Source organism: Rhamphochromis longiceps, linkage group LG15, assembly GCF_057381845.1.
Source record: "Rhamphochromis longiceps isolate RC_006_pf linkage group LG15, R_longiceps_female_GT1.1, whole genome shotgun sequence".
Taxonomy (NCBI): domain Eukaryota; kingdom Metazoa; phylum Chordata; class Actinopteri; order Cichliformes; family Cichlidae; genus Rhamphochromis; species Rhamphochromis longiceps.
Window position 1 is genome coordinate 10094273 of NC_140571.1, and position 26784 is coordinate 10121056.

General features: G+C 40.0%; 1 protein-coding gene and 1 non-coding gene across 10 annotated transcripts; one reads left to right on the plus strand and one right to left on the minus strand.

Moving 5' to 3' along the window:
• Positions 1-496: 496 nt before the first annotated feature.
• On the minus strand, positions 497-26784 carry ncoa7b (nuclear receptor coactivator 7b). Of its 9 annotated transcripts, none has more exons than XM_085381694.1 (17): positions 26647-26784; positions 20565-20739; positions 15364-15509; positions 11746-11816; positions 11476-11583; positions 11083-11181; positions 7052-7177; positions 6537-6721; positions 5876-6030; positions 4573-5136; positions 4317-4488; positions 4010-4157; positions 3741-3866; positions 3471-3623; positions 2543-2638; positions 2369-2442; positions 497-2239 (listed from the first exon to the last, which is right to left on the minus strand). In XM_085381694.1, exons 2-17 carry the CDS (start codon positions 20600-20602, stop codon positions 2104-2106), a joined length of 2397 nt encoding a protein of 798 aa, XP_085237820.1. In that variant the 5' UTR covers positions 20603-20739; positions 26647-26784; the 3' UTR covers positions 497-2103. The 9 variants fall into 9 exon arrangements, with proteins under 9 accessions (XP_085237820.1, XP_085237818.1, XP_085237821.1 ...); XM_085381692.1 differs by lacking the exon at positions 26647-26784 and adding an exon at positions 23103-23252; XM_085381695.1 differs by lacking the exon at positions 26647-26784 and adding an exon at positions 21862-22066.
• On the plus strand, positions 23582-23653 carry trnae-cuc (transfer RNA glutamic acid (anticodon CUC)). The gene has a single exon. It is a non-coding gene; the product is annotated as a tRNA-Glu (tRNA).

Genomic DNA, 26784 nt, shown 5'->3' on the forward strand with positions numbered 1-26784 from the left:
TGGCATGGTTTTTTATAGTAGATAACACCCTTAAAAATATTCTGCAGTAGATCAAAAACTTAAAGCCAGGAATCCGTATATGGAGATTACCTGATGTTGCTGCAGTGAAGCAGTGTTATTATCCATCCAACCATGCAAAATAGGATTTTTTGCAATTTTCAGGTGGTCTTAAACTTTTGATCGGGACTATATTTCAACATAATTTTATTTTAATATTCACAATTCTTAAAGAATGTTTAACACAATGTAAATTATGACTGACTTCCAAAAAAGCTGCTTCTGACCTACCAAAATAATTGAGAATTCTTAAACTGCAATCCAAAAAGGTACGACTAAAACAATTATGGTTAATATTGTGTTTTAATACATAGTGTGTGATTAGGATGAGAATGAGTCTAAAACATGACACAAGCTTGAAAAGCTCCAAGTGTTTCATCTTCTTTAATAATCACTGATTGTTGAAGAGGTGGAAGATATAAACCACACACTGCCAATATTTTATTTGTATATATTTAACATTTAATTTTAAATGTAGTTGCAGTGACAACACAATAAATAGATCATGATATCACAGAACACAGCAGTTTTGGATTCACAAGAAATAATACTTCACAGCTACAACACTGAACAGCCGACGACAACCAAGCTCAATTCAACATGAAGTGCTAACCAGCGTTATAGTGACTAGTACGGCAGGGATCGTTGTCAGTGGTGTCAGATGTTTGCAGTATTGCATATTCATGCACTACAAGCCTGTGTCAGATACAGAGGGCGCAAATGGACATTTTCACCCTGTGTTAGTAGATCTGATTGTTTAGTTAGTGGCATATCAATGTGCATTGAAAAAAAAAAAGTGTATCCCTTTCCCATCCCTTTTTAAGGAGGCTGGACTCCCTCCTGTAGTGACATTCAGTAACAATTTTACATTGTAGAAAAGCTTCAGGGTACAACACAGCACGGGCCATCAATTTATCCTGCAGTGCAAAGTGACATCATGTTAAACTTCTACAGGCTGCAAGTCTCTGAACAACACAGACCACAAATAAGAGTCTACATTACTCATTTAGAGGCAGGAATTCAATACTGGCAAAAGTCAACAGAGAGAGAGAGAGAGGGAGAGAGAAAAAAAAAAGGAAAAATAAAGCAAACATTCTTTGTAAAAGCAGAATGCAAAAATATATTTATAAAATAAGACGAGCGCACGACAAATATGAAATTATTTAATTAAACAGAACATATTTGGTCACTGCAAGTGTTTCCTGGCTCCGTCAGCGGTTTTTGGACTGGACACAGGGAATGCCAACATTGTGCGCAGTTGTGAGGAATTCACTCATTTCACATGAACAAACTCAAAATAAAAAGATAAAGACGGCGTTCACAAGATGTCCTTCACAGAAAGTGAACTCTTTCACTGTAAACAATTCCAGCCAAACTGAATTTGATGGCGAGTGATTTGAACATTTGAAAAAAAAAAGCAAAAAAAAAAAGCCACTAAGTATTTTCAGTACACACATCTGTACATTCCCCAAAATACAAATTATATTAACAATTATTTATTAACAAATAGACACGTGGTATTGTCGGACTCCTTTTTCTTTCACGCAGACTTAAAAATCAGCTCTTATAGGGATCACCTCAATAGTATCGTCAGCAGATTGGCTTCTTTAGCCCTCACAGCAACATGGGTCAAAACAAACAAAGAGAAAAAGACAAAAAGCAGCTATCCTCACCTTCAATCTCTCCTCACAAGCTTATGGTGGTAAGGCAGTCTGCATGCTGGGGGAAGCTGGAGGCTTTGTCTGATGTCTAAGGCAGCCAATGAACCAAGAGCAAAAAACATTTTCTTACATCTTCACCTCTGAACGGACGGTGACCCAGACAAACTCGCCAGCCTACCTGCTGAATACACTCACTTCAAAAACAGGCTACAGAAGACACAGCGCGGCCGGCGGTCAACATGGCTCCACGAGGGGCTTCTGAACTTCATTCACATAACATTTAGCGTCATTTGTGGGTAGCTAGGTTTGCCTCCAAGTGGTGCATAATAGAAATGGGTGATGTTAAAGGTTTTAGGGAGAGTGAATGTAGTTTGAGAAGATGGGTTTACTCGAAGGTCCAGACCTCCAGACTGTGGATGTTAAAGTCCTGCTGGGAGGACAGTGGCTGGTTGTTAAAGGTGGCACATTTGGTGGTGGTCCCTCGGTACAGCTCGGCGTCCAGCCACAGACCCAGCTGACCACTGCAGAGGAAGGCAGTGCTGATTACTGACAACTATCAAACCCTCTACTGTCTCTACTCTTCTGTCCCAAGGATTTAGATTATTGAGACAACTTGATGCTTGAATTGAAACTAAGGTAGCTGTACATACCCTCCTCCTCCCATCTGCAGTGAATCGGTATTGCCTTTCACAAAGTAGGAATTCTCCCCTGTCCAGCGGTACACCTGAAAGCAAGTAGCAAAGCAGCACAGTCGCTACTGAGATCTTTTTAGTGATTAAGGGTGAACTAACCAGAGTGAGCTTGTGAACTGATTGGACGCAAACCTTGATTTCAGGACAGAAGCTGTAGAGGAAGGTCTCTCCTGTGCCATAGCAGTGCTCGCTCACTCTGAAAGGATGAGTTGAAAATGCCCCAAAGATCTGTGACGAGAGTCAGATTAGATTTGAAATCAAGTTTCCTTACGACTAATAATCACACAGATTCCACTCTCTCAGGCCATAGCATAAATCAAATTAGTACATTTGAAATTAGTCTTAACCCACAAAAATCAAACGCTTCGAAAAGCAGAGCAGACGAGCTTCATGGAGAAATTTGGTGCATCGCAATAGCACAAATCATTCACAAGGTACTGCGGTCTGAATGCAGACAGAAAAACCAGCTCCGCCTAGATTTTTCCCATGTGTGCTTCTCATTATTATAACTCCTCAAGCATTTTGGGCAAAAGAGAAAATTCAAATGGTTCCTGAAAGATGAGAATTATTTTGCAATTTTACACCCAAAGTTATAAAATAACTCCAGGTGGCCTGCGTAAAGTGTTAAACCATATAAGAAGATAGGCAAAGTCTGGAAAGTAACAGAGTGATGCAGTAATGCCTTAAAACTGCACTCTTTATATTGGCCAGCAGGGGGCCCCTTGTTTCAAAATGAAGTGGAAGTGAAAACTATGACCTCATCAAACACTCTTCTGCTGACTTTATAGACTCAGTAGCTCTAAACCATATGAGTATGCAGTGTCCACTGGTTTGGTTTTAAAACGCTAAGATGATGTGACTGTCACTGTCAGCTTGAGGGTTAACAGATATGAATCTATACAGGCAATAAAACACAAGCCAACAACACTGTGCTTAGGAGTCAAACCATCTGAAGTTACTCACCTCCCGATGTCTCATATTCTGTTCACCTAATGCTGATGTCACGTTCCTAAAGCTCACAGTTATTTAAACACTTCACATCTATGATGACTATGTCTACCTGGTTATCCATGTCTTTGATGGCCAGCAGCACAGGACTGTCAACATCTGCAAGGTTCCTATACAGAGTCTTCAGACTGGTCCCATGTTTCTCTGTGCTGTAGGCCAGTCTCCATGGATAGCCCTGCACACGGGCAGGCAAACGACAGGCCAGCTGGGGAAACGTACACACCATTAGCCCTGAAAAACTGAATTTCCTTAAATTCCTTTCACCAAGTGAGATGTTAAAGTGTTCAGAAAGCAGCCGCATGTCTGGATATTTGAAGATTACCTTCTCAATGTGTGTATCCTGCAGCAGATCACTTGTATCAATGAGCATGGGGAGTGCATCCATAGAGAAGTCTACATCGATACTGCCAAAACTCTGCCTACGTTTAGCCTCATCAAGGGTGATAATCTAGCGCACAAGTACACAAACAGAACAGAAATGATTGCAAGACAAAGGTGCTTTTAAAATGCTGAAAAAGGCAAAACACCACTGTAGTGTTAGCTTGAAAAAGAAAATAGATGAGGTGAGGTGAGCTGGAGGCCCGAGCATACCTCCCAGCTGCAAGATGCAGGGTCGCTGAAGAAATTATCAATCATGTCCAGCTCATCCTTCTCCACCACAACGAAGCCCTGCTCTCGAGCCTCCTTCCCGTACACGTCTGGGGACCACTGAACGAAGAAGGCATACAGATCGTCCACCCTACCGCAGACACACACACACACAAAATCAGGAGACTGCCGACTAGTGTAGCCGCAAATATACCATTAGTAAACCAATGCCCCTTCAACACAGCTTACATCACAGTTATTTTTGCAGCATTTAACTGGCACTAGGATTATATAAAACATTTAAATATACCTTTCCTGTGGCACAGCAAACCAATATTCTGGCTGCTTTTCCCGGCCCCCGAATGAGTGGGCGGGGCTAGAGGTCATGCAGGTGGCAAAGGACTTCCGCATTGGCTTCCCAACTTTGAAGCAGAGGAACATTGGTGGGTTTTTGCTCTTCTCCTCTGATGAGAAAAGCATGTCTGCAAGGTATGGAGAAAATAAAGAGTTTAGCTATTTCATGCTGAAACTTTATTTTAGTCCCATCGAAGTCTGAAATCTTGTACCTTCTATTGGAGCTTGCATTCTCTTCAGTAGCCAGGATTTCATCTCCAACTCATAGGTTTTCTTCTGCCTCTCCTCCTCACTGAGTTCGTCCTCCTCTGCTGGTCTGTCTGGGCCAGACGTCTCATCAACCTCTGAAGCCTGCTTCAGACTTTGCCTCCTGATTTGGTCCACTGGTGCACTTGTTATTTTATCATCAACACCGTTTAGCAGCTTTTCAGTTCCTTCACAGTTTGCGTCTTTGGTTTCAGTTACCATCTGGTTTGTAGGTTTATTATGCAAGTCACCCTGTTTTTCAGCCTCTGAGGAGGACTGTATCGACTCTCCATCCTCGATGGTGGTGTTCTGAGCAACACCTTCGTCTTCCTCATCATCCAGCTTCCCTTGAGTTTGGTTCTTATGGTCTCCCTGGCCTGGACTCTGTCCTAGGAGTTCATGTTGGTGTCTGTCGAGTGTTCTGCAGGATGTCCCCTCTGCCTCGTCTGTGCTCCCGTTGACAGTTGGCTCCAGCTCGGTAAAGCCTTCATCTGATGGAGACTTCTCTGTCTGTTCGCCCACTGTACTCACTGTTATCAAAACAGGTTTTGATTAAATTTAGCATATGTCAGAAATCAGTGTCAAATGCCCCAACTACAACCCCCCTCCTTATACTTCAACATTAGTAAAGCAGTACGGGTAGTAAAATCCTTAATTTCTTGATTAGAAAATATCTAAAAAAAAAGCAATCACATGGTAGAGGCTCAGTTCACATAGACATATAGACACTCTCTTGGGTTTACGGCAAATGAAAAAAGAAAGTATCCAATGAGCAGCGGTTCTCTGGGTGAAAATGAAAATGTCTTGAGGAGAATGGCCACGCATCTTTGAAGTCAGGAGCTACAGCAGCAGAAGACCACACCTGGTGCTACTCCTGTCAGCTAAAAAGAGACAAACAAGCTCAGCAAAAGACTGGAGACTAATCAGACCAGGCAACATTTTTCCAATCCCAATTTCTTTTGCATGGCAGGGTCAGAATTTGGTGTAATCAATACGATACCGTGAATCCATCCTGCCTTGTGTCAACAGTTTAGGATGATGCTGGTGGTGTGGGGAATTTTGTATTTTTTTCCCCCCACACTTTGAGCCTTTTAATGTCAACTGAGCATCGTTGAAAATAAATTAATATTTGGTCTCAGGTTTGGATTTCAAGATTCGCAAGCTGCCTTTCATTAATGGGCTAGCTAACGAAAAGTAGCTTGTGTTAACCATAAAAGCAGACAAAAAAGCAACCACAAGTGGACCACAAACACAAACTTCATATCCTACCAGTTTCAGAAAGGGTTGATTCAATGTCATCCAGAACTATTGGTTGTTTGGGATTCAGAGCTTCATAGCGACTGAAGGGGTTTAGTTCCTGCTCTGATGGCAGCTGTTCCCACTCTCCGGGCCTGTACACAGGACACAGATCCTGGGGTAGGTCTCTGTGAGTTCACGGTGTGGCACCACACACACCGCAATTAAGAATGAGGAAAAAAACAAACAAACAAACAAACAGAATTGCGGGGGGAAAAAAAAAAAAAAGAAAAAAAAAAGAAATGGGAAAACAAAAGAAAAAAGAAAAATGCCCAACAGAAATTAATGTGGTATACAACTTAAAAGTAGTAAATGTGATGTGAAACAGCAACTTAAAGCTTAAACAGAACAAAAAAGGTGAAAATGGGAAAGTAAAAAGTCTGATCTTGCACTGGAGAGAGTTTTGATTAACAGCTATGGAGGAAAGAGTGAAACAAAGCTAAGATGACAATCTCAGGAGCATGTTAGGAAACACGTTGAAAAGCTTGAAGGGCTCGTAATATCTTAGTTTGCAGTTTATTTCTCATAAAACAGAAACGGGAAGGAGGAACAAAAAAGGAGGAATAAGAATCGAGTTGAGAGGAACGGTTAGCGAAGGAGGAAATGTGGCAAGTGACACGGAGAGAGGTCTTACGATGGCAGAGCGTCCTTGAGCTTCATGCGCGACACGTCGTCGTACAGCGCTACAGAGACGACCTCCCCCATTGGGCAGATGAGGCCGTATTCCTCACAGCCGTGCTCGATCACCAGGGGGTCCGACTTGTGCGGATCAAACATGATGTTGTTGGGCGTCACAATTAACACGCCTCCAACAACACCCTGGAAAAATCAAAATGCACAAAGAGGCAGCAAGATGGTGACAATTTGATCAAAGACAAAACTAAATATTGATGTTTCCAATTGCATTTTACTTTATATAGTAACCATCTGTATATAGTGTAGTATTTTGTCTTGTTTTGTACACCATTGTTTTCTACTACATCTTTAATTCCCCTTTTTTTACTGTTCCTTGTGCTGCTGTAACAAGGAAATTTCCCCCAGTGTGGAATTATAAAAAATTAAAATAAGTCTAACTTCATACATGAGATGCAATAATTCACCAGTTTGGACATTTCTGCTTGTTAACCCAGTATGAATTTTCCTTCTTACCATGCCATCAGTGAAGTACTTGCAGCTCATTTTTATGAATTTGACCGTTAATGGACTCTCGTCCTCAGAGCTTGGGGAGAGCTCGCGGCGAAGGGCCGTTGCTGACCTACAGTTTGGAACGCCATACTGAAAGATGTTGAAAGGCAGAGATCAGAGAGATTAATGTTGTGCTTTTATTTAGTACGGCTTGTTTCAAAGGTACAAACATAAGGATATACTGTACATAAGTCAAGAACACAATCTTTGAATTTGAGTCTGATACCAGACATCCATCTGGCTTGGGCTTATTTTAAAGGAATTTTTATGAAGATTTTAAATAAGCATGCACCTGCCAGAAAATTTAGGGTCAAGGGACGGGAGAACCCTTGGTTTTCATCGGAATTATCAGAGTCCATCCATCAGCGCAATGTGGCATGGGCAAAAGCTAGGAACAATGATTCCCTGACTGACTGGTTAGACTTTAGGAAATTAAGAAACAAATGCACGACACTTATCAAGAAGGCTAAGTCAGAATACTATTTATCTGTTACTACAGAAAACCTCAATAACCCTCAGAAATTTTGGAAAGTAATTAAGTCCTTATCTATAAATAAAATATCACAGGCTCTTCCAAAATTCATTTTAAAAGATTCTGTCCCAGTTTATGACAGAACTGAGGTCTTAAATAGCTTTAACAAGCACTTCGTAGCTACTGGTTTTTTATTTAACTCTGTTGGATCAGCCCCCATGACTCCCTGTACAGAACCCCAAACATATTTTGGGGAGCTTTTTGATTTTTCTCCTTTTTCTGTCCAGGAAGTGCATAAAGCTCTTAAAGCCTTAGATCACAGGAAACCCCCAGGGCCAGACTTAATAGAGCCCTATTTTCTGAAAATAGCAGCTGATTACATTGCACAACCTCTTATGATCCTTTTTAATCTTTCAATCCAAACTAAAGAAATTCCACTTGTTTGGAAGTCTGCTTTTGTTACGCCAATATTAAAAGGAGGCAACCCAGCCATTCTGACTAATTACAGGCCAATATCAAACTTGTGTGTCTTGGCAAAAGTCCTTGAGTCTCTCGTCAGTGAGCAATTAAAAGAGTTCTTGTACTCTAATGAAGTTCTCTCAAAAATGCAATCTGGGTTTAGAAAACAGCATAGTGCTGTTACGGCTGCCACAAAAGTGATAAATGACATACTTGTTGCTCTGGATAAAAAACAGCACTGCGCTTCTCTCTTTATCGACCTGTCAAAAGCTTTCGACACTGTGGATCACGTCATTTTGAAGCATAGGCTTCTTTCTTTGGGGCTGTCTAGACATGTTGTCTCCTGGTTCACTAACTATTTGAGTGACAGGACTCAATGCATTAAATGTGAAAATCTGTGCTCAGAACTTTTGAATATTCACACTGGGGTGCCACAGGGTTCAATTTTAGGACCTCTGTTGTTCATCATGTATATAAATGATTTGGGACAAAATGTGTCAAATGCTAGTATGCATTTTTATGCTGATGACACAGTTATTTATTCCTTTGGCTCAAACCTTGAAAAGGCAATAGAATCTTTGCAGAAAGCTTTTGATGTGGTTCAGCACACACTTCTGGAGCTGAAATTGGTTCTTAATGCTGAAAAGACAAAGCTAATGTTGTTTTCAAACATGAAGAGATTTCCTCAAACTGTCCCTTTGGTGTCCACTCTTGAGGGAAACCTCATAGAAGTGGTGCATACGTATAAATATCTTGGCTTTTTAATTGATGATTCTCTGACCTTTAAATCTCACATAGACAATCTTGTGAAAAAACTCAAACTAAAATTAGGATTTTTCTTTTGAAACAAATTTTGCTTTTCTTTTGAGACAAAAAAGCGTCTTGTAAATGCCACATTTTTATCTGTTTTAGATTATGGTGATCTGCTGTACATGAATGCTTCCGCCTAGTGTCTTCATAAGATTGACTCAGTATATCATGCCTCTTTACGGTTTATTACAAACTGTAGGGCTTTGACCCATTGTTGTGATCTGTATGCTCGAGTGGGATGGCCTTCGTTGTCCTCCAGGAGGTTTGATCACTGGTGCATCTTTATTTACAAGGCCCTGCTTGGACAAATGCCCACCTATATTTGCGATCTGCTCACATGGAGGAGTACTGTTTCTTATAGCCTGCGTTCAAGCGATCTTCTTCTGCTCAATGTTCCATTTGCCAGAACTGAACTGGGAAAGAGGGCTTTTTCTTATGCTGCCCCTTTTACATGGAACATGATGCAAAAAGACTGGAAGATAGCAGATCTTATTTCATTAAATGCTTTTAAGTCCAAATTGAGAGAGCCAGAGAAAAATGTTTTTTAAAATGTAATTGTTACTTATAATCATGTATGTAACTTTGTAATTTTAACATGTTGTCGCCTCTTGGCCAGGACTCCCTTGGAAAAGAGGTTTTTAATCTCAATGGGACTTTTCCTGGTAAAATAAAGGTTAATAATAAAATAATAACACAGTTTGTACAATTCTAATGAGTCAATATTTGGTGTGACCACCTTTTTTCACCAACCGGCCTCAAATCAGTCTGACTAGGTGACCAGACCCCCAAATGTTACTCAGCACTGGATCCCTGCAGGGCTGTGTTCTCAGCCTCCTACTTTACGCCCAGTACACATCAGACTGCACATCAATCCACCCAACCAACCTCATTGTCAAGCATGCCAATGACGTTGGGCTGATCCCTAAAGGAGATCAGAGATCAGAGATACAGGGCGGAGATAGAGAACTTGTCCCGCTGGTGTTTAGAAAATAATGTGAAGCTGAGCGTCCTTAAGACAAAAGAATTCATAATGAAGTATAGGTGGGATCTGTCTTTGCCTTCAGGTTTCTCAAGGTTTTCTGGGCACTCACATCTCCACCAACCTCACCTGGACCCACAACACCAACGTCTTGGTAAAGACTGCACTTCCATGTCCTGAGGAAACATAACTTGGACCAGAAGCTGCTGCTGGTCTTCTACCACTCCTCAATAACTCTGCCCCCCAAAATTATTGACTTCCCTTCATCTGCTGTTGATAGTGTTTTAGGCCTGTCACTTTTTGTCCTCCACTTGTCCATTTTTCCTCAAATCTCACACTGCACACCATGCTGAGATATGGTAAGCTTTCTGCTAACAGCTCTTTGGGAGTCACCTTGTTGTTACAAAGTTACTATCTTTATACCTTTAAAACTGATTCAACCAAGGAAATCAGAACAAATTACATGTTTTTGCACTAGACTGCTAGTAACAAAGTGCCTAAAGATATAACTTTGCTAAGTTCTCTTGTGTGTAGACAACACTGGTTAAGCACTTGAGGTAGGTGCCTTTTTATGCTTGAATGATGTACAGGTCGCAGAGTTAAGAGGCTTAAAAAAGCAAAAACAAAAACATTCATCTGAATGGTCAGGTATAAGTGTCTGAACTGCAATAGGGTGAAAAAGCAGCTTGGAAAAAAAAAAGCAGCTTGAAAACTTCTTGATAACTTGAAAGACTTTAGAAAGGACTTTCTTATTAAGAAAGTCTGTATTATAAATTGCTGTATGACAGATGTACTGCAAATACAAATACGCATTCTTGTGCAAAGTTTACTATGGTGTTGCTTTTCATTGCTGATTTTTACACCTCGCACTACTGCCGACCCAGTGATATTGTCTTTACTGTTATTAATTAAGGGTAAACAGGGTTACACTGACTTCTTGGAAGCAAAATATAAAGTGGAGCAGCTCAAGACTTATGCACAAGACTGTAATTCAAGAATTACCTCAAGTATAACTAATTTAAGCAAATGTAGTTCTAAATACACATCTTACAGTGCATTTTAAGCACATGCTACCAAAACCTTCAAATACCCTTTAACAATCTTTTTGTCCTTGAATGGCCACAATACGGGTAAAGGTTCTATAATTTGGAATACTTATCTCGGGGTGTATGGTATGTCACATGATAGAGGCTAAATTAGCTTTTTTGGTTCATGCCGAAGTCCTGTGTATGATCACAGTACTCCAAGTAATATAATGAATGTTATTTGACTTACTTGTGATGACTTCTCTGACACGTTTTTAGCGATGGGATCAGAGGAAGTCGGAGATTTGAGTTCAGTTTCTGACTGAGTCACATCAGGGACAAACAGTTTCTGTAGTAATAACAGATAACCAATAGTTAGATGATCAGTAATGAACAGGGGAAAAAAGCAGCATGACATAATAAATGGGCTAAACTTCTATATTTGCTTTTAACCTTCAGTGATCATTTTCATTTCCATCAAACGATGAAGATTCTTTTCATTCCTAGTCCACATCAGTGTAGCCGATATCGCCGCCCTACCCCTTTCAAGATATGCGTTTTCAAAGTGTTCCTTTGTGGAAATTAGTGGAAAACCCGCTCTAACACATTATCCAGCTGATGCTTAGTGTCACAGCTTTCTCACCTGCCCGGGGTAGACACTGCGAGAAAACAGCTTGTTCAGCTGGACCAGTTTATTTGGGGTGATGTTGAACTTGAGTGCGATGCTGTTGAGGGAATCATCACGTCCCACCTGTAACACAAATCATCTCCTCTGTAAAAATGTGAGACATTTTAAATGCAAACAGCTCAAATTTTCTATCTCTTCCCTTGCAAGTCTACAGCACCTTACTTAAAAGGAAAAAAAAAAAACAACAACAACAACAACAACAACAAAAAAAATGATGTTACTCACAACGAACTCCACTGTCCCCGGCGGCCTTGTCTTTTCCATTTTTGCCTTGTTGGTAACTTTACAGCCATCATCTGACAGAACAGAACAGAAAGAGGACTGTAGACTAAGGACGACTGTAAAATAACAGTATGATTAGGAAAAAACTTCTTATAAGAGCTATATAAATGGGTTATATAGGTCTTATAAATGGGTTAATTGTGTTAATAAAGAAAAAAAGCAATGTTTCAGGGGTTGGGGTTAGAAAAAGGAAAAAAAAAAGAAAAGAAAATGGGGGGGGGGGGAGGACCCTCTAAAAAGCCTTTAGTTGTCTGACTGTGATTCAGTACCAGCTGCTCATCTCCTATCATTATCCAGCCTCAAAACACTACAAACACAGAAGTGGTTATTGTATATACACACACACATAATCTGACCCTTGTAGCAGAGAAGGTCCACAGTCAGCAGTTTCTTCCTGCCGGGAAAGCACAGGCTATTAGTGCTCCACTCCCTGACTGCCTCATTATACTGCCGCCCCCGCCATGGATACAGAGGGCATGAGTAAGCATTAGCTGGCCAGACTCCAGCTGCGTCTGCTTCTTTTTACTGTACAGAGCATCAAAGAAAAGGCCGCTATCACTTTATTCACTGAGCCTGTACCAGGCTGTGACTGATATTATACTGTGCAGGACTTTTAGTCAATGGGACTTAACAGTTTGTTTGTGTGTATTTCTTGCCCTTTACACTAAAGAATACCACATTTGCACTATGTATTATAATAGAAATGGCTTTTTACAGCTGGCTGACCCACTGAACTTGTGACAGGAGTTATCACTGCTCTTTCACAGCCAAAGAAACCCAGCAAAACATGCTAGCATGACACGCACTGCCCATAATGGTTGCAATGGTCACTTTTTGTTTTGCAGGTCATAATGGGTTTCTACACAAGACAATGTTGGCCCACAGGATGTCTTGTAATAAAATCTGTAGTGTACACACTTATTAAATATTGTTTTATTTGGTTAAAATAATATTAACAACCGCAACTTTTTGACTGGCATATTTTAAAAGCCACACCAATGACAATTCAACTGAGTCATTTTAATGACTCAATAATAATTTAATAAGAAGCTTACCTCGACCATGCAAAAAGTTTGATGCCCATTAAATTTAGGGGGGGGAAAGACAGCCTTAAATCACCCCTCTTTCAATATTGCTTCCAAACAGCCAGACCTCATAATCTTTTCAGTGGGCTTGAACAATAGTTTTTTCAGGCTTTCTGAAGGTCTTTCAGTTTTTCTTCAGATACTTCTTGCTTTTTCTATTCGTTTTCACTCCTGTCCTTGCACTTGACCAATTTGAGAGGATTTTTTTAATCTTTTAAACTTGGCAATGATCTTTGGATTATTTAAGCATAAAACGACACCTAACTCATGGAATGAACCATTGTTGTGCCTACACATAGAAGACAAATTAAAGAACCAGTTTTAAATTTTATCTTAGGCACTCTGTTTCTAACAGCCTGTTGCAAAAACAATTTGGTTCTATTTCTTTACTTGAATCTACAGTTGATACATCTACTGTTTACTGAAGCCTCATCAGAGCCTCGGTGCAAGGGTCGTTTCTGTACCCGACTGAAAATCAGTGACAGGTCTTACAGAACGACTTATAAATTTAAAATTTTGGGTTTAAAATCTTTTTCAGTGTGATACTGATCCTAAACACACTTTTATTGCAGTAAAAGCATACCTGAAAATTAAATCATACAATGGATCACAGTCAGTCATGGACTGGCCTCCTGAGAGCCTGGACCTTAAGATTACCCAGCAAAATATAAAGAAATGATGGGTGGCACAATATTGTTGATCAATAATGACATTTTTCCAAGAGTAGCGTCAAATCTTAGTACTAAATGACATTGTGAATACAGAGTACTGAATATCATCTTTAACGGTATACTAGAACAGGATAAAGGTTATGCAACTTCCCGTTTAAAACTGCTGAGGTTGTTTTACCACAGAGGATCCTCAGATATTAATCAGTGTATATTGCAAGTGTAAAACAACTCTAGTTAAAAATAAATAAATCTTTTTTTAAAAATAAGTTCGGAAAGCTGCTGGAAAAATGCAATTCAAATTATGATTAGTAAAAGCAAGGGAAAGTTTAACTTCCTCCGTATAAGATTTTGTTATTCAACTGTAAAGCTGACATGCAAGGTTAGTTTTATTTGCATTTTCAATTCTTTACCCTCAAAAGATCACATCTGTGCCACAAAGCCTTCTGTCAGCCAAAGGGCTACCATTTGTTTTACAGACTTCCACAAATCTGATTGACAAGTCACACAACATGTTTTTTTTTCTTTTTTCCTGTTTGTACAGCACTAAGGTCAACCTGTGTTGTTTTTAAATGCGCTTATAAATAAATTTACACCGATTCTGATGAAGGGCATTAGATGATAAACATTACTGAGAAAGGCCATTATATACCAAGTGCATTGCAAAAAACAAACAAACCCAAAAACCCACACAAAATTACGAATTTTTCAGATTTGCACTTGTAGTGTGATGCACATACACAATGAACATGTTGCGTTTGCACCGTAGAAAAATATAAATAAAATCAATCGAGTTGACATCAAGCCACGATGAGCTGGTCCTAATGTCTCTAAAGAAAGGGAAGAAACTGAAATTTTGGGTTTATCTAATTGTCATGGCAGGGCACAGCTGAGTTAAAGCAGTGTCACGGCTGCTTTCGTACATATTTCAGGATGTCAGTGGGGCAGTTTGAGTCTTGCTGGCAGAGTTGGGAACATATCTGAGGAGGCAGAGAAATCATTTCAGAGAGCCGACTGACCTGAAGCAGAGTCTAGCTGTGTGCCTGAGGTAAAACAGTATTATTTTATCATTTCCATATCACTGTATAATCATTCTCTGTGTGTGTTTTGAGCCATGAGTGCACTTGCTGTCAGGTGCATCTGTCTGGTCAGATCTGTTTGGTATAATTTGTGCTTGGTTTAAAAAAACAAAACAAAAAGCGCTGCAAATTCCTCCACCGAAATGACGTGGCCCTCATGAACAGCTGCAAGAGAGTCCGAAAAATATTTTTAACGCATGAAATATTCACAGATTGTACGTGTTCAGTGCGTAAAGGGCTTAAGATCAGCAATCTTATTCTCCCAAACAGAACTAACCCAAGCAGAGATGTGCACACAGCCTGCACAGTCTTTATGCTAAATTATTCAGTCTTTATGTTATCAGAGGGTAACTAAAATGCTATGTTCCAACTCCATATTTGTATTCGTGGACTCCTCATCTTTTACTGTATCGGTGCCATCTGAGCCCATTCATATTCCGAAACTATTAACTCTTCTCCCTTTAAGCCAACTTTCATCTGATTGGCCAGGATTTGGCCAGCAGGTGGGTGAGGCTTCTGCGTTCACAAGATGCCGATATTAAGGATGCCTCTTTAGAGCTTTTGCGTTACATGGATTACTTGCGTATACAATGACCTTCTCATTTGAAATGTTTGCCTTGTTTGACATGACCATCCACCATTTTCAACAGGAAAAGCAGCCACTTAGATTTAGGGTATATTCCAACATTCAGAGAAGCAACTTTGAAATGTGTGTTGTCACCATCTTACCTGGCTTTCCTGTCGCTCTCTGTAGCTCTGCCTTTTTGTTGGCGTCACTGTCATTTGGAATGTCGGGACAGGAGATGATTTCCGGATTCTGTTCATTCACAGTCTTCTCCGATTGGCTCCCCCTGAGCTGTTTCCGCCTCTTCAGCCTGATGAGATGCCCCGGGGGGTAGATCAAGTAGAAACATGGTGAATTTAAATCCTACAGTTAAAACCATGTCCATAACTTAAAGTATTCTGCTAGCTTGCAGAGGAAATAATAAATTAAACCCTTCAGAACTTCTGCTTCAGATATCAGGTTTACTGAATAATCTAGAATAGCTCCAGAATAATGTGTAATGACCAGGGAGCCCACACTTCTTTTCTAGCATCGACAATGCAGCAGACTTTAACTGTTAATTCCTTCTGTCAGAGGTGCTGCAATAAGTTTTTAATAATGAGCAGCAACTTTTCTCTCCATTTACTTTGCTGCTTCAGCTGTTTTGTGACGCTGCCTTTTCTCCCTCTTTAATCATTAATAGGGAAGGGAATCAAGTACACCGCCTCCAGATTGTGTTGGGGTGCATTACAGGGGGCCACTGCAGTGCAGTGAAATCACAGGTTAGCTGTACACTTAAGGATTATGCTGGCTCTCAGAGGCGTGCTGAGAGCTTAAGTACTTTAAGAAAAGACAGCACCAAACTGATTCGTCACAAGCATTGAGGGAGAGTGGTTAGGCTGCTCTGCACAATCTGGGCAAACGAGAAAAAGCAAAAGGCTCGACTTAAGTGTTCAAGTGCTTTAATGGAAAGGAAGGATTGGGTCGATAAGTCAGCAGCCAGACAGAGCTCAGGCGCACATTTGCTCGCGGACTCAAGAATCTGCTGATGCATTTCTCAACAGCACGCCATCTGTTTCACTCAGGGGCATTTCTCAGTGCTCTCCATCACAGCCTTCATCTTTACATCATCTTCATCTCCTCTTTAACCCTTCTTATCTCCCTCTTGAGTTTCTAAACAGTGACTGCTTCCTACCATAATAAAAAGAAAATTAAACACAAAACAGACCCCAGGATGTTTTAAAGTTATTAATGAGAATGGACAAATTATGGTTTATTGTATAGTATAAGCAATGAAGATAATGAACATCCAAACAAATGCTAAATGATTTAAAGCAGCAATGTGAAACATAAAGCCCGAGGGCCAGAATTGGCACAGCAAAGACTCCAATCCGGCTCACTCAAACACATGAAAGAGGGCATGAACAACAACAACAGCCCTTGCATAACACAGACACACAATTACTAATAATATTAATTTTCATATCCCTTAAACATGCGGCAAATACGGCTTCAGTCTATGGATCTGGCCCAGTGTGGACACAGCCAGTCTATATGTTAGCTTGTTGAAAACCTTGAGCTCTGCTCTGCTCTACTTTTTTTTTAGGGCATTCAGGAATTATTTTGTTTTGTATCCAGAGCAGCAATGAAACCTTCCAGACAGCAGAAGGCCTCCTTCTATTGATCAAACTTCATAACACTTTTTGTATAGGTTAATGCAAATTAAAATGCTTCAAGTGAGACAGTCTGAAACAAAGATGCATGAGGAAAAACTACTAGTGCAAATACACCACCTTTTTTTAAAAAAAAAAAAAAGAAAAAAGCCACAAAGCAGTTTATAGTGTAAAGGAAAACATGGTCATCAGTGTGTGGATTTTCTCAAAAAGCAATTAAAGTCTGACTGGTAAGAATAAAGTAACAGTTACTTTAGTAACATAAGTTGATATGAGCCTCTTTGTGTGACTATTTATGCACAGTTGTGCCATATTCTTTCATATATCTATACCAGACCTTGTGATATTTAACAAGACTAATAATACCTTTGATGGAACTTTTGCAGATATTAAAGTTCTCCCACCTTCATATCCTCATAATGCCTCAATTCAATTTATTTTGGATTGCTTGGAAACAAAACTGTGAAGTGCCACATTATGAAGGCAGGCCTGGATTTACGTTCCATTCCACCAGCATTTTAATTTACTGATCTTCATTTCCAATCTGACATTTGTACCGTGGCTGGTTAATACTGTCCCTGTGCACCTCACATTGACCTTTGCTCTATTTGTCAGGAAGCGAGGTGGCACAAAGCAGCCGAAGAGATACGCATTACAGGAGTGGCTGTGTTAGATGATAACGCTTATTTTTGTTCTACTTTCTGTACAAACAGGCACCAGTGCTACTGCACAGTGTCTCTGCATGAGCAGTTTGAAGCCTGCAACCCCCATTAACATCTAATATGCTGTCTACCTAATAATTAGAGGCTGCCTGGATTGTGATGACAGTCATTTTTCTCCATAATATAATATTTCCAACATAACCTAATCATATGGGGGGAAAAAGAAAAAGAAATACAGACATGACAAATGGCTGGATCGCACTAGACTGTCTGTGTAGTCTTAGTGAGTAACGTGAGCCATAAGAAGGAATTAAGCTCACTAAGCTATAAAGCATGACCTCATATACACAAGATTAAACAGTTTTTATATTTTACTGTATATCCAATGACAGAAGCATTTAATTGTTTTACCTTCCATATGCATTAGTTTACATGTTTGTAAGGGTTTTTAAAAAAGAAAAGAAAAAACAAGGTTTATATTTTTTCTACACTATGATAAGACTGTTTTGTAGAACAGGTTAGACAAGGCAGAATAAGAGCAGTATTGTGCAGCGAGGGTTTTCCAGCAGCAAGTGAGCCTCAGTGCACAAGCAGTACACCCCCAAAATAATGTTTACCCATCTTAAATCAGCCATGCAGTTCGATGACACACCTCATTTGTTCCGACATCCGCGAAAGCAGGTGTTGACAATAGGGCTGCCACAAACGATTATTTTGATAGTCGACTAGTCACCGATTATTTATGCGATTAGTCGACTAATCAGATCATCATCCACTGGACATAAAACTACAGCTTATTGCACCAGCAGCATCTGCTCTTATATAACTATCATTAGCTTACAGCTTTAAGCTTTTAAGGTGCTAACTAAAAATAAAGACAAGATGATAGTTTATTCAATTTTAATGAAATTTGCAGATTGTTTCGGTGAAGTTTAATAAACTCCTTGCTATCTAAAATATAACAGGACACCGGAGTATATTCTCCAGCATCTCACACTTCTGATAATCAGCTGTCTGCTTGACGTTTATTCAGCTGTGTAAAAACTATAACTTTAATCTCAGCCAAACCGATTTACTCAGGAACAAATAAAATACTAAAAAAAAAGCCAAACAATAACATTTTTAATTTATCTAAGTGACTCATATATATTTAACCTGAGTCGCGAAAGATGGCGGTGGGTTTGAAAACAATTTGCCGGGAGTCCGGTGTTCTCACGGCGCTAGTGACCTAGCCCCCGGCTAGCTATCGAGCTAGTGGGTAACAGACGTCTCCGAAAACGTCGGAGCGCTTTTGAAAATATGTGGTGTCCTGATAAACTGAGCCGATATTTGAGGTTTACACAGCTACATTCTCGCCTGAAAATATGTTAAACGTTTATTTTGTGACCCAGAAAGAATAATAAGAGTAATATTAAAACTAACTAGCTACCGCCATTGTTGGAAACTAAGCTGGGCCGCGCTATGAATTCTGGGACACAGCTGCTTCTTCTTCTTCGGGGTTTAACGGCAGCTGGCATCCTTGTACATGCTGTGCTGCCATCTTCTGTTTCAGTCCGTTATTACACTCTTAAATCCTGCTATTATTCCTGCGTCTTTTGCGATCTTACAAAGCTTCAAACGACACGTCGACTATTAAATCAGTCGTCGACGATTTTGATAGTCGACAAATCGTGGCAGCCCTAGTTGACAACCTGCAGATTTCTTGTCACTTTATACACCGCAACTGCGGTAAGCCTCTTTCCACACATTTCCTCATATCATGTTTCACACGGTGTCAAAAATCTGTTACTAAAGTTGACACTGCGTCAGCAGGCCACGGCCCCACGTGTGATGCACGACTGCCATTTATATTAAATAATAAATAAATTCTAAAAGAAATAAATCAGTAGCTGCTTCAGATCAACTTATATCCTTGTAAAGTTTGAGAACCACTAGTTTATCCTCACAAGAAAAAAAAGAAAAAAAAAGCAGCATCACATGATAGCTTGTATAGCTAACTCCACAACATAATTAAAATGCCTTTCATTGCTGTGTTTACACTGAAATAGAGGAGCACAGTGATTTGTAGTGATAGATGGCATCATGTTAGAGAGACGGCTGGGTTGGAGGAGTGCATCATAGCAAAAAAACATTTATTTTTTAAAAATATTGTTTGACTCAGGTACTCTGCGATATCAAGGAACACATACAATACCCTAACATGATCACCTCTGGGGTGCCTTTCTGGCTATGAGCAGCTGCTTCTCAAACTTTCCAATCATGCAAAAGCCGGCTTTAAAGGAGGGTGGTCTCAAAGAAAGTAGTAACTGCACCAAAGCCCAGTATGAGATAAATAAGGGTTATATTGACATATGAATCATGCAGAGCTACCCTGGGAGAATCTTAGAATAAAAACCGTGCAGCTGGAAATCAGAGTTACATTATCTTTATTGGATTTCTATGACTGAACTGAACCATTAAAAATTTCCAAGAGCACCAGCTTGTGCCTTCTTCACAGCACAGTACATACCAGCTGAGCAAGGTTCATTACTCCAGCAAGGGCACAGGTGTCTACAATCAATCAACCATGCTAAGCCACAGCTTTAAACCCAGGCCACAGAGTAGACCGTGGCACTAGTTTATTCAGTGTGTGAAGGGACATCTCACGATCACATGCCTTCCAAAAGACAACCTCGACAATAAAACAAAGAGGAAAAATAAAGATTAGTTAAGTTACATTAAATGCACAAAGAGGGGATTAAAGAAACTATTTTCTCATTAAGATTTTTCACAGATTTGAAAGTTTCCAACACCTTCAACCTATCATTCTCGCGTAAAGATTTTCATAGCTTCTGTTCCCTGAGCCTTTAAACACAAAGGGATGGGTGTGCTTCTTTGTAGTGATTAACTATGGGTAAATCATTATTGTTCAGCAAAAAAACATTACATAATTACATCAACTCATTGAGCACCAAACATGGTGATTCACAACAAATGAGAGGCCGATTTTAGGAGGTAAAAAATAAATGCAAATCTTAAGATGACAGCTGCATAAAAACTAGAGTCCCTTACCTGGCAAAATATCCAGGCTTCCTGTCTCTCTTTTCCATCAGGCCAGGGTGCTAAATGTGCATGTATTTACGTGCATCCATACAAACAACCACCTTCTTACATCCGTACGCAGTGTGTGTATCCAAGCGCGGAGACACAAGGCTGGGAAGATCACCTCTCACACGTCTTTCTTGTCCTGCAGAGTGAAGAAGAAACCGGATTAATCTCTTCATTCAGCAACGCTCAGTGCACTGCAAGAGCCCAATAACCGATCGCGAAGCCCCATCAGCTTAAGTGGATGGCGATGAAAGCATCCCATAATAGGCATGTCAGCTCAGTCAGCTGACAATAACCCGAAGAGGGTGGAAAATGGAGCGCTCGGCTACAAAACACAATCACACCTGCATCTGGTTAACGGAAACACTGTAAACGGTTGTTTTACTACTTAATATAAAGTCTATTCTCAGCAGCTGATGTAAAGAGTCAAAGCATTATGGTTGTATCAAGTTACCGGCTAGCTTCAACGCCGTGGAGTTAAATAAAAGCGAAACTAATATTTGTAGTATGTAGCACAGTTTAGCGGGTTTACGTATAGCAGTTCATCCACGTGTAGCCTAAAGGCGTTACATAACAGGTGAGAAGCTAACCACTGAGGGAAAGCTCAATCCGAAGCAACGTTACGATCCCATTTAGCCACATTCTCAGTTTTTAGCAGCCTGCATGATTTGAAATCCTCCATAAATGGTTCCGTAAAAAGAGGCTTTCGGCCTCTTTTTACAGTGCAACAACGAGAAAAGATATCCCTGATGTGCTTAAACCAAACAAACAAACGCGGGAGAAGTGAAAGGTGCTCCAGCTGACAAGACAGCTGATGCTAACGATGCTAGTTAGCCACTTTGTTTACAAGACAATAGCAACCTGGTGGTGAGAATAAGAATATATTTGTCGTTCATTAAGCAAATTCGCTTTCTTAAAATAGCGCATACCTGTTCATGCATCCAGATAAACCTCTCACGCCAAGCACGGATTTGCAACGACGCCTCGAAACGCTTATATTTGACATAAAAACAGGTACCTAAAATTTCCCACATACCTTGTATGCATCCTCCCACTTACAACGCCCTCTTGTGTCGCGTGCGCGGTAAAGCTTAGACTTAGAGAGACTTGGAGCTTTTTATTGTCATTGTGCGGTTTCTTGCACAGCGAAATTGGGTAGCTGGACCACAAAGGTGCAAAAGTAAAGAAAAGAAAACAATATACAACCAGTGGAAAACATAAAAAACAATATATATGTATACATATAGCACAGACAGCTCACCTCCAATTGGCTCTTGGTAAGTTGTGTTAGCAATATTTAACTAGGCTGGAGACTAGGGGCCTGTTCTTCGTACCGCGCTAAGTGAGTTAGCTGGATGAGATTGTTGACGATTTCGCGTGATCCTGGATCGTTCGGTTCCCCGAAGCCCATCCGGGACTTGCTGTCATAGCAACAGAGCCGTAAGCGTAAACCTGCTGGGGAGCAGGTTTACTTTATGTAAACAGGATTAGATCGCGGCCACGCAGGTATGTCCGCGTCATTCATACGAAAGCAACAGCGATATTCCACCACTGTTTCACCATAAATAAATAACATCAATGTAACTAAAGATAATGCAGCACTTGATCCTTTTATTGATTTCACACAGATACATACAGGTCATTCCCTAAAAAAGGGAAATGTACTATTAACATTCTATTACATGTATGTGATTATTACAGATGTAATTCATATTTCAGAGTAGTAATTGTAAATTACTTCGTGTAATCAAGATGAGAGACCACGGCTATAAAAGCGAAGGTGGATTTGGGAAGTCTGTCGCAGTCATATCCTGTCCGTTTACGCGAGCAACCCATTGCGGAAGGTGCAAGATTGATAAGGAGAGTCCTCAGAATTCAGCGTATATTGCGGGACAGACAGGATCCTTTAGCTCAGCGCGACAGTGTGCTCATAGAGAGATATCGATTTTCCCGTGAGGGTATTATTCACTTAACCAACTTGTTGACGAGGGGGTGCAGGACCACCACCTGTCTTTTTTTTTTGCTCTGCCCTTTTCTTGGTTGCTGTTATGAACAAACAAACAGAGTATTCCAGGGTCTCTTTCCAAGAGACGACAAGCAATATAAGTGATAAATATTACCATTCTGTAGAATATTTCACTTTTACTTGTTCCCATGTTCTAGTGGGTCCTGTTGTGGCTCTAATGTGAAAGGGGATATAATATAACATATTATAATATAATATAATGTAATATAATATTGGATAATATGGTGTGATATGATAAATCTACCCTACCGCCTACTGGTGTTGGCCAGAGGGGCCGATGGCGCAATATGGCAGCCTGGCTTCTGTCAGTCTGCCCCAGGGCAGCTGTGGCTACAACCGTAGCTGCCTCCACCAGTGTGTGAATGTGAGAGTGAATGAATAGTGGCATTGTAAAGCGCTTTGGGTGCCTTGAAAAGCGCTATATAAATCCACTCCATTATTATTGTTATTATTATTATTATTATTAAATTACTTACGAGTTTGATTTGTCAGCAACTTTCTGCCAGCCCTCTCTCCTTGCTTTTGCAGCCTTTGCAGTGTTCCCTTGCGTTTTAATTAAACTCTGAAACTCCTGAAATCCCTCACTCAAGAGTTCTTGCTCTGCTGCCGAAAAATACCGAGCGCGCTCCTTCGACATTTTCGCCGACCAATCAAAGGGTTGCCGATCAATGTTTCTACTATCGATGCGTAGCCCCTGTTGGGCCACCCAGTGATCTCACATTACTTCATCCAGGTATACTAATCGTCAACAACAGGCGTGTTCGGGGAACCGGAATAGCGAGCTCAGAGTTAGCGCGATGATTTGGTCTTGGATGTTTCATTTGATCTTGGATGTAGTAAGCGACGTACGAAGCACAGGGCCCAGGTTGTCTGTCCGTATATTATCATAACTTTACCTCGAATCATGATACCGTGTTGACGACAAAAGGTACAGACCTTCAGCCATTGCTATCTCTCCCTGGTGGTCTAGTGGTTAGGATTCGGCGCTCTCACCGCCGCGGCCCGGGTTCGATTCCCGGTCAGGGAACAGATACTTTTCGTTTTCTCTAAAGAAAACTTAACGTTCCAGTATAATTTGTTTCGTGTATTGGTTACACAGATAATGTAATCTTTCTTTATAATATACATGGAAAGGGGATCCTTCTCTTGTTAGAGCAAAAATACTTTCACAGACGTCTCTAATGCCTGTAATTGCACGAGATGTACATTTTATTTTGCCACCCACTAGAAACTGTGCCACTAGGTGGCGACACTTCACAATAAATGGCACAAGTCTTCAAAAGTAGGAAAATGGCAGCTATATGGTATCATATTATAAAAATTCTTACAGACTAAAACAATGTCTTCCCTAAGGTTTAATTTGTCTTCATTTTACATCAAAGTCACTATCAATGTTCAAGGTGTCTTCAACCTATATTAATTTCTCAGACATATTGGTATTTGATTCAACGTACATTTGGTTTTAAACTTAATTGCTTTGTTTCCTGCCATTCCCACAATAAAGCTTTTGCCAAGTTAAACCCAACCTGTCTGAGTTATTAGTGAGCAATGAGACAGAGATAACGTTTGCTTGTAGTCCCAGAGAGCCCTCTAAGGTGGGACCCCAGCGAGAAGGCCCTCATGATTGGACGGCCTGTGAGTTGACCAGTTCCTGCCTGGCTGTGTATCTTGGCAGTTATTTTGACAGGCGCTATCATTGTGAGAGACGAGATAAGTTGTCTTAGGGATCGCCATGGCGCCTGTGTGTCCCTCCTCCGGCCTGTTCAGCCTCTCATCAACCCACTCATCTACTTCCACCCCCTCCTCTTCTCAGAAGCAAAGGATTGTGGGGGGTGGAGGGGAGCAGGATTTGTGTTGGCAGGGACCCTGTGGCTCTGGGTATCATCGTCCCCTTGCAGGGCCATCAAAAGCTTCTTGTGACTCAGATATAGTACAGCTCAAAATATTGCCCACCATCTGCGTATACACTGTCTATGAATGAGGCTTTCTGATTGGAATCTTTCTCTTAATTTTCCTACTTTTTAAATGATGGATTAACATCTATGTCTCTTGTTTTCTCTCTTTTTCTTTCCTGATGTCGAATCAAAAGAGAGAAAGGAAGCAAAATGGAAGAAGACTCACAAGCATACTGTCAGAATTTTAAGCACTAAAAAAGCCAAGGATGTCCAGAAGTAAACTTTTGACTCTTTACAGAGTAATGTTTTCAAGATGTGCTTCACAGACAGAGCTATAATACAAGTCTAATTCTGTCCATACAGTCATATAAGATCTGTACAGTAGACAGGTAGTTTCATTTCAGCCTCTGATATTAGAATTTTTACGGTACTCTTACATCAGAGTCAGCAAACAGCTTGGTATTATTACAGTGTGTGCTTTCTTAAAGTTAAAATTACTTTAAAGTTACACACACATACATACAAAAATACACAATCTCTGAGGATGGGCACATTGTTAGGGCATGGTATATGTTAAGGTTCATGTGTGTGGGGTTAAAATGAAACAGATTTGTTGTGCACTGTTTTACAAAGTCAGAGAAAACAAAGATAATATCTTGCTTCTATCTTTTCAAACAGTTGTAGGCACAAAGGTCGGAACCAGCGCAGGCCTTGGAGCGATTTTGAATCATTTTGCTTGGACGTCACACTTCTAGCTTAGACTACAGCCGCTGATAATGTCAAGTACGGCATAGCATCAAGAAGACACAAAACCTAAACACTGGGAAAAGGATATGTCACACAAATGATAACTGATGGAGATGTGTGTGGCGTGTAATATAATGATCTTAAGTGTGTAAAAAAAATGTGAATTTTTATCTTGAAGTTTATGGGAAGATGTAAGAATGCTGACATTGTTGTACCATAAACCAATTAGCTGTTAGTTAGGAAGCTAAAAAAAATGCTGTGTAAGTATAATTTAGGGTCCCCTATACAAGCAGCTAACAGCTTTGACAGATTTACATGAGGCTGACACAAAAAATGCTCAGAATGAGGAAGATATCATGACTTTTCTTTCAAGAGTCTGCTGAAACAAAGCTCATGAATGTGACAGTTTTTGCTTTATTCAAAAATTTGAGTTAGCTATTTCAAAACTTTCAGTTACTGACTTAGTATCCAGTTACAGCTGAAGAAGTTACAAATTTAAGATCCATATCTAAAAAATGTAACTTAGTTTCTACTGAGTAAGTTTAAATTTTGGAATGTGCAACTGAAAAATTTGCATTATTAAATTCTAATTTCAAGGTATGCAACCTGAAATTTCAACATAAAATGTCAGGATGTGTAACTCTAAATTTTGAGTTATTTCGAGGTACATAACTTGAAATTCTGACTTCTTGGCTGAGTATCTTGGAATTTCCTGTTACGTCTAAGTCTAAATTTAGAGATATGTAATTTAAAAATTTTTGAGTTATTATATTGCAATTTTTAAATATATTTTATGTAGATTAATTAATATTTTGTCCCATTATCTGCTAAGTTTAAAAGTTACCTAGCCAAATTATTACTGAAGCTAATGTTTGCCAGACCTGTTAGCAGTGAGGATGTTGATTTAAAGGCGAGCAAACAGTAGCAAACACATGTTACCAACAGCCTAGTGGTTAAAAAAGTACTAAAGCCACCTTTTAAATGAAATTATTCTGTTTGTAATTGTAATTATGAAGCTAGTACCTATGTGGCTTGTCAGCTTAGCTTAGCATAATTACTCATTCTTCCAGCTAGCTATACAAGCTCAGGTTTAAGCACAGCAGGATACACAGACAAACTGCTTATTTTACAATTAGTCTTTAAGATAATTTAAGTTTTACTGCAACAATTAATAGACTTTAGCAAATAACCAAGTCAAAATACAAAAGTATCTCTAGGAAGTGGTAACACATTGGTAATGGATTTATAATCAATGGTACAAGCCAGTGTTAGGCGGGGTAATCTATAGACTGATAGAGCTGAAATATTATAATTAAAATAATAATGATAACATTGTATGAGTCATTGCAAGTTGTTTAGATGTAATTGAGGCACTCACCACTCCTTTGGTGGTCTAGGACAGTCCAGAGTGATTGAAAGACCACCTATAGGCTACTATGAGGTTAATGACCCCTCACACAGACAAACACACACATGCAGCCTCTGCTTGCACACATACTAGCCACCAACAAAGTCC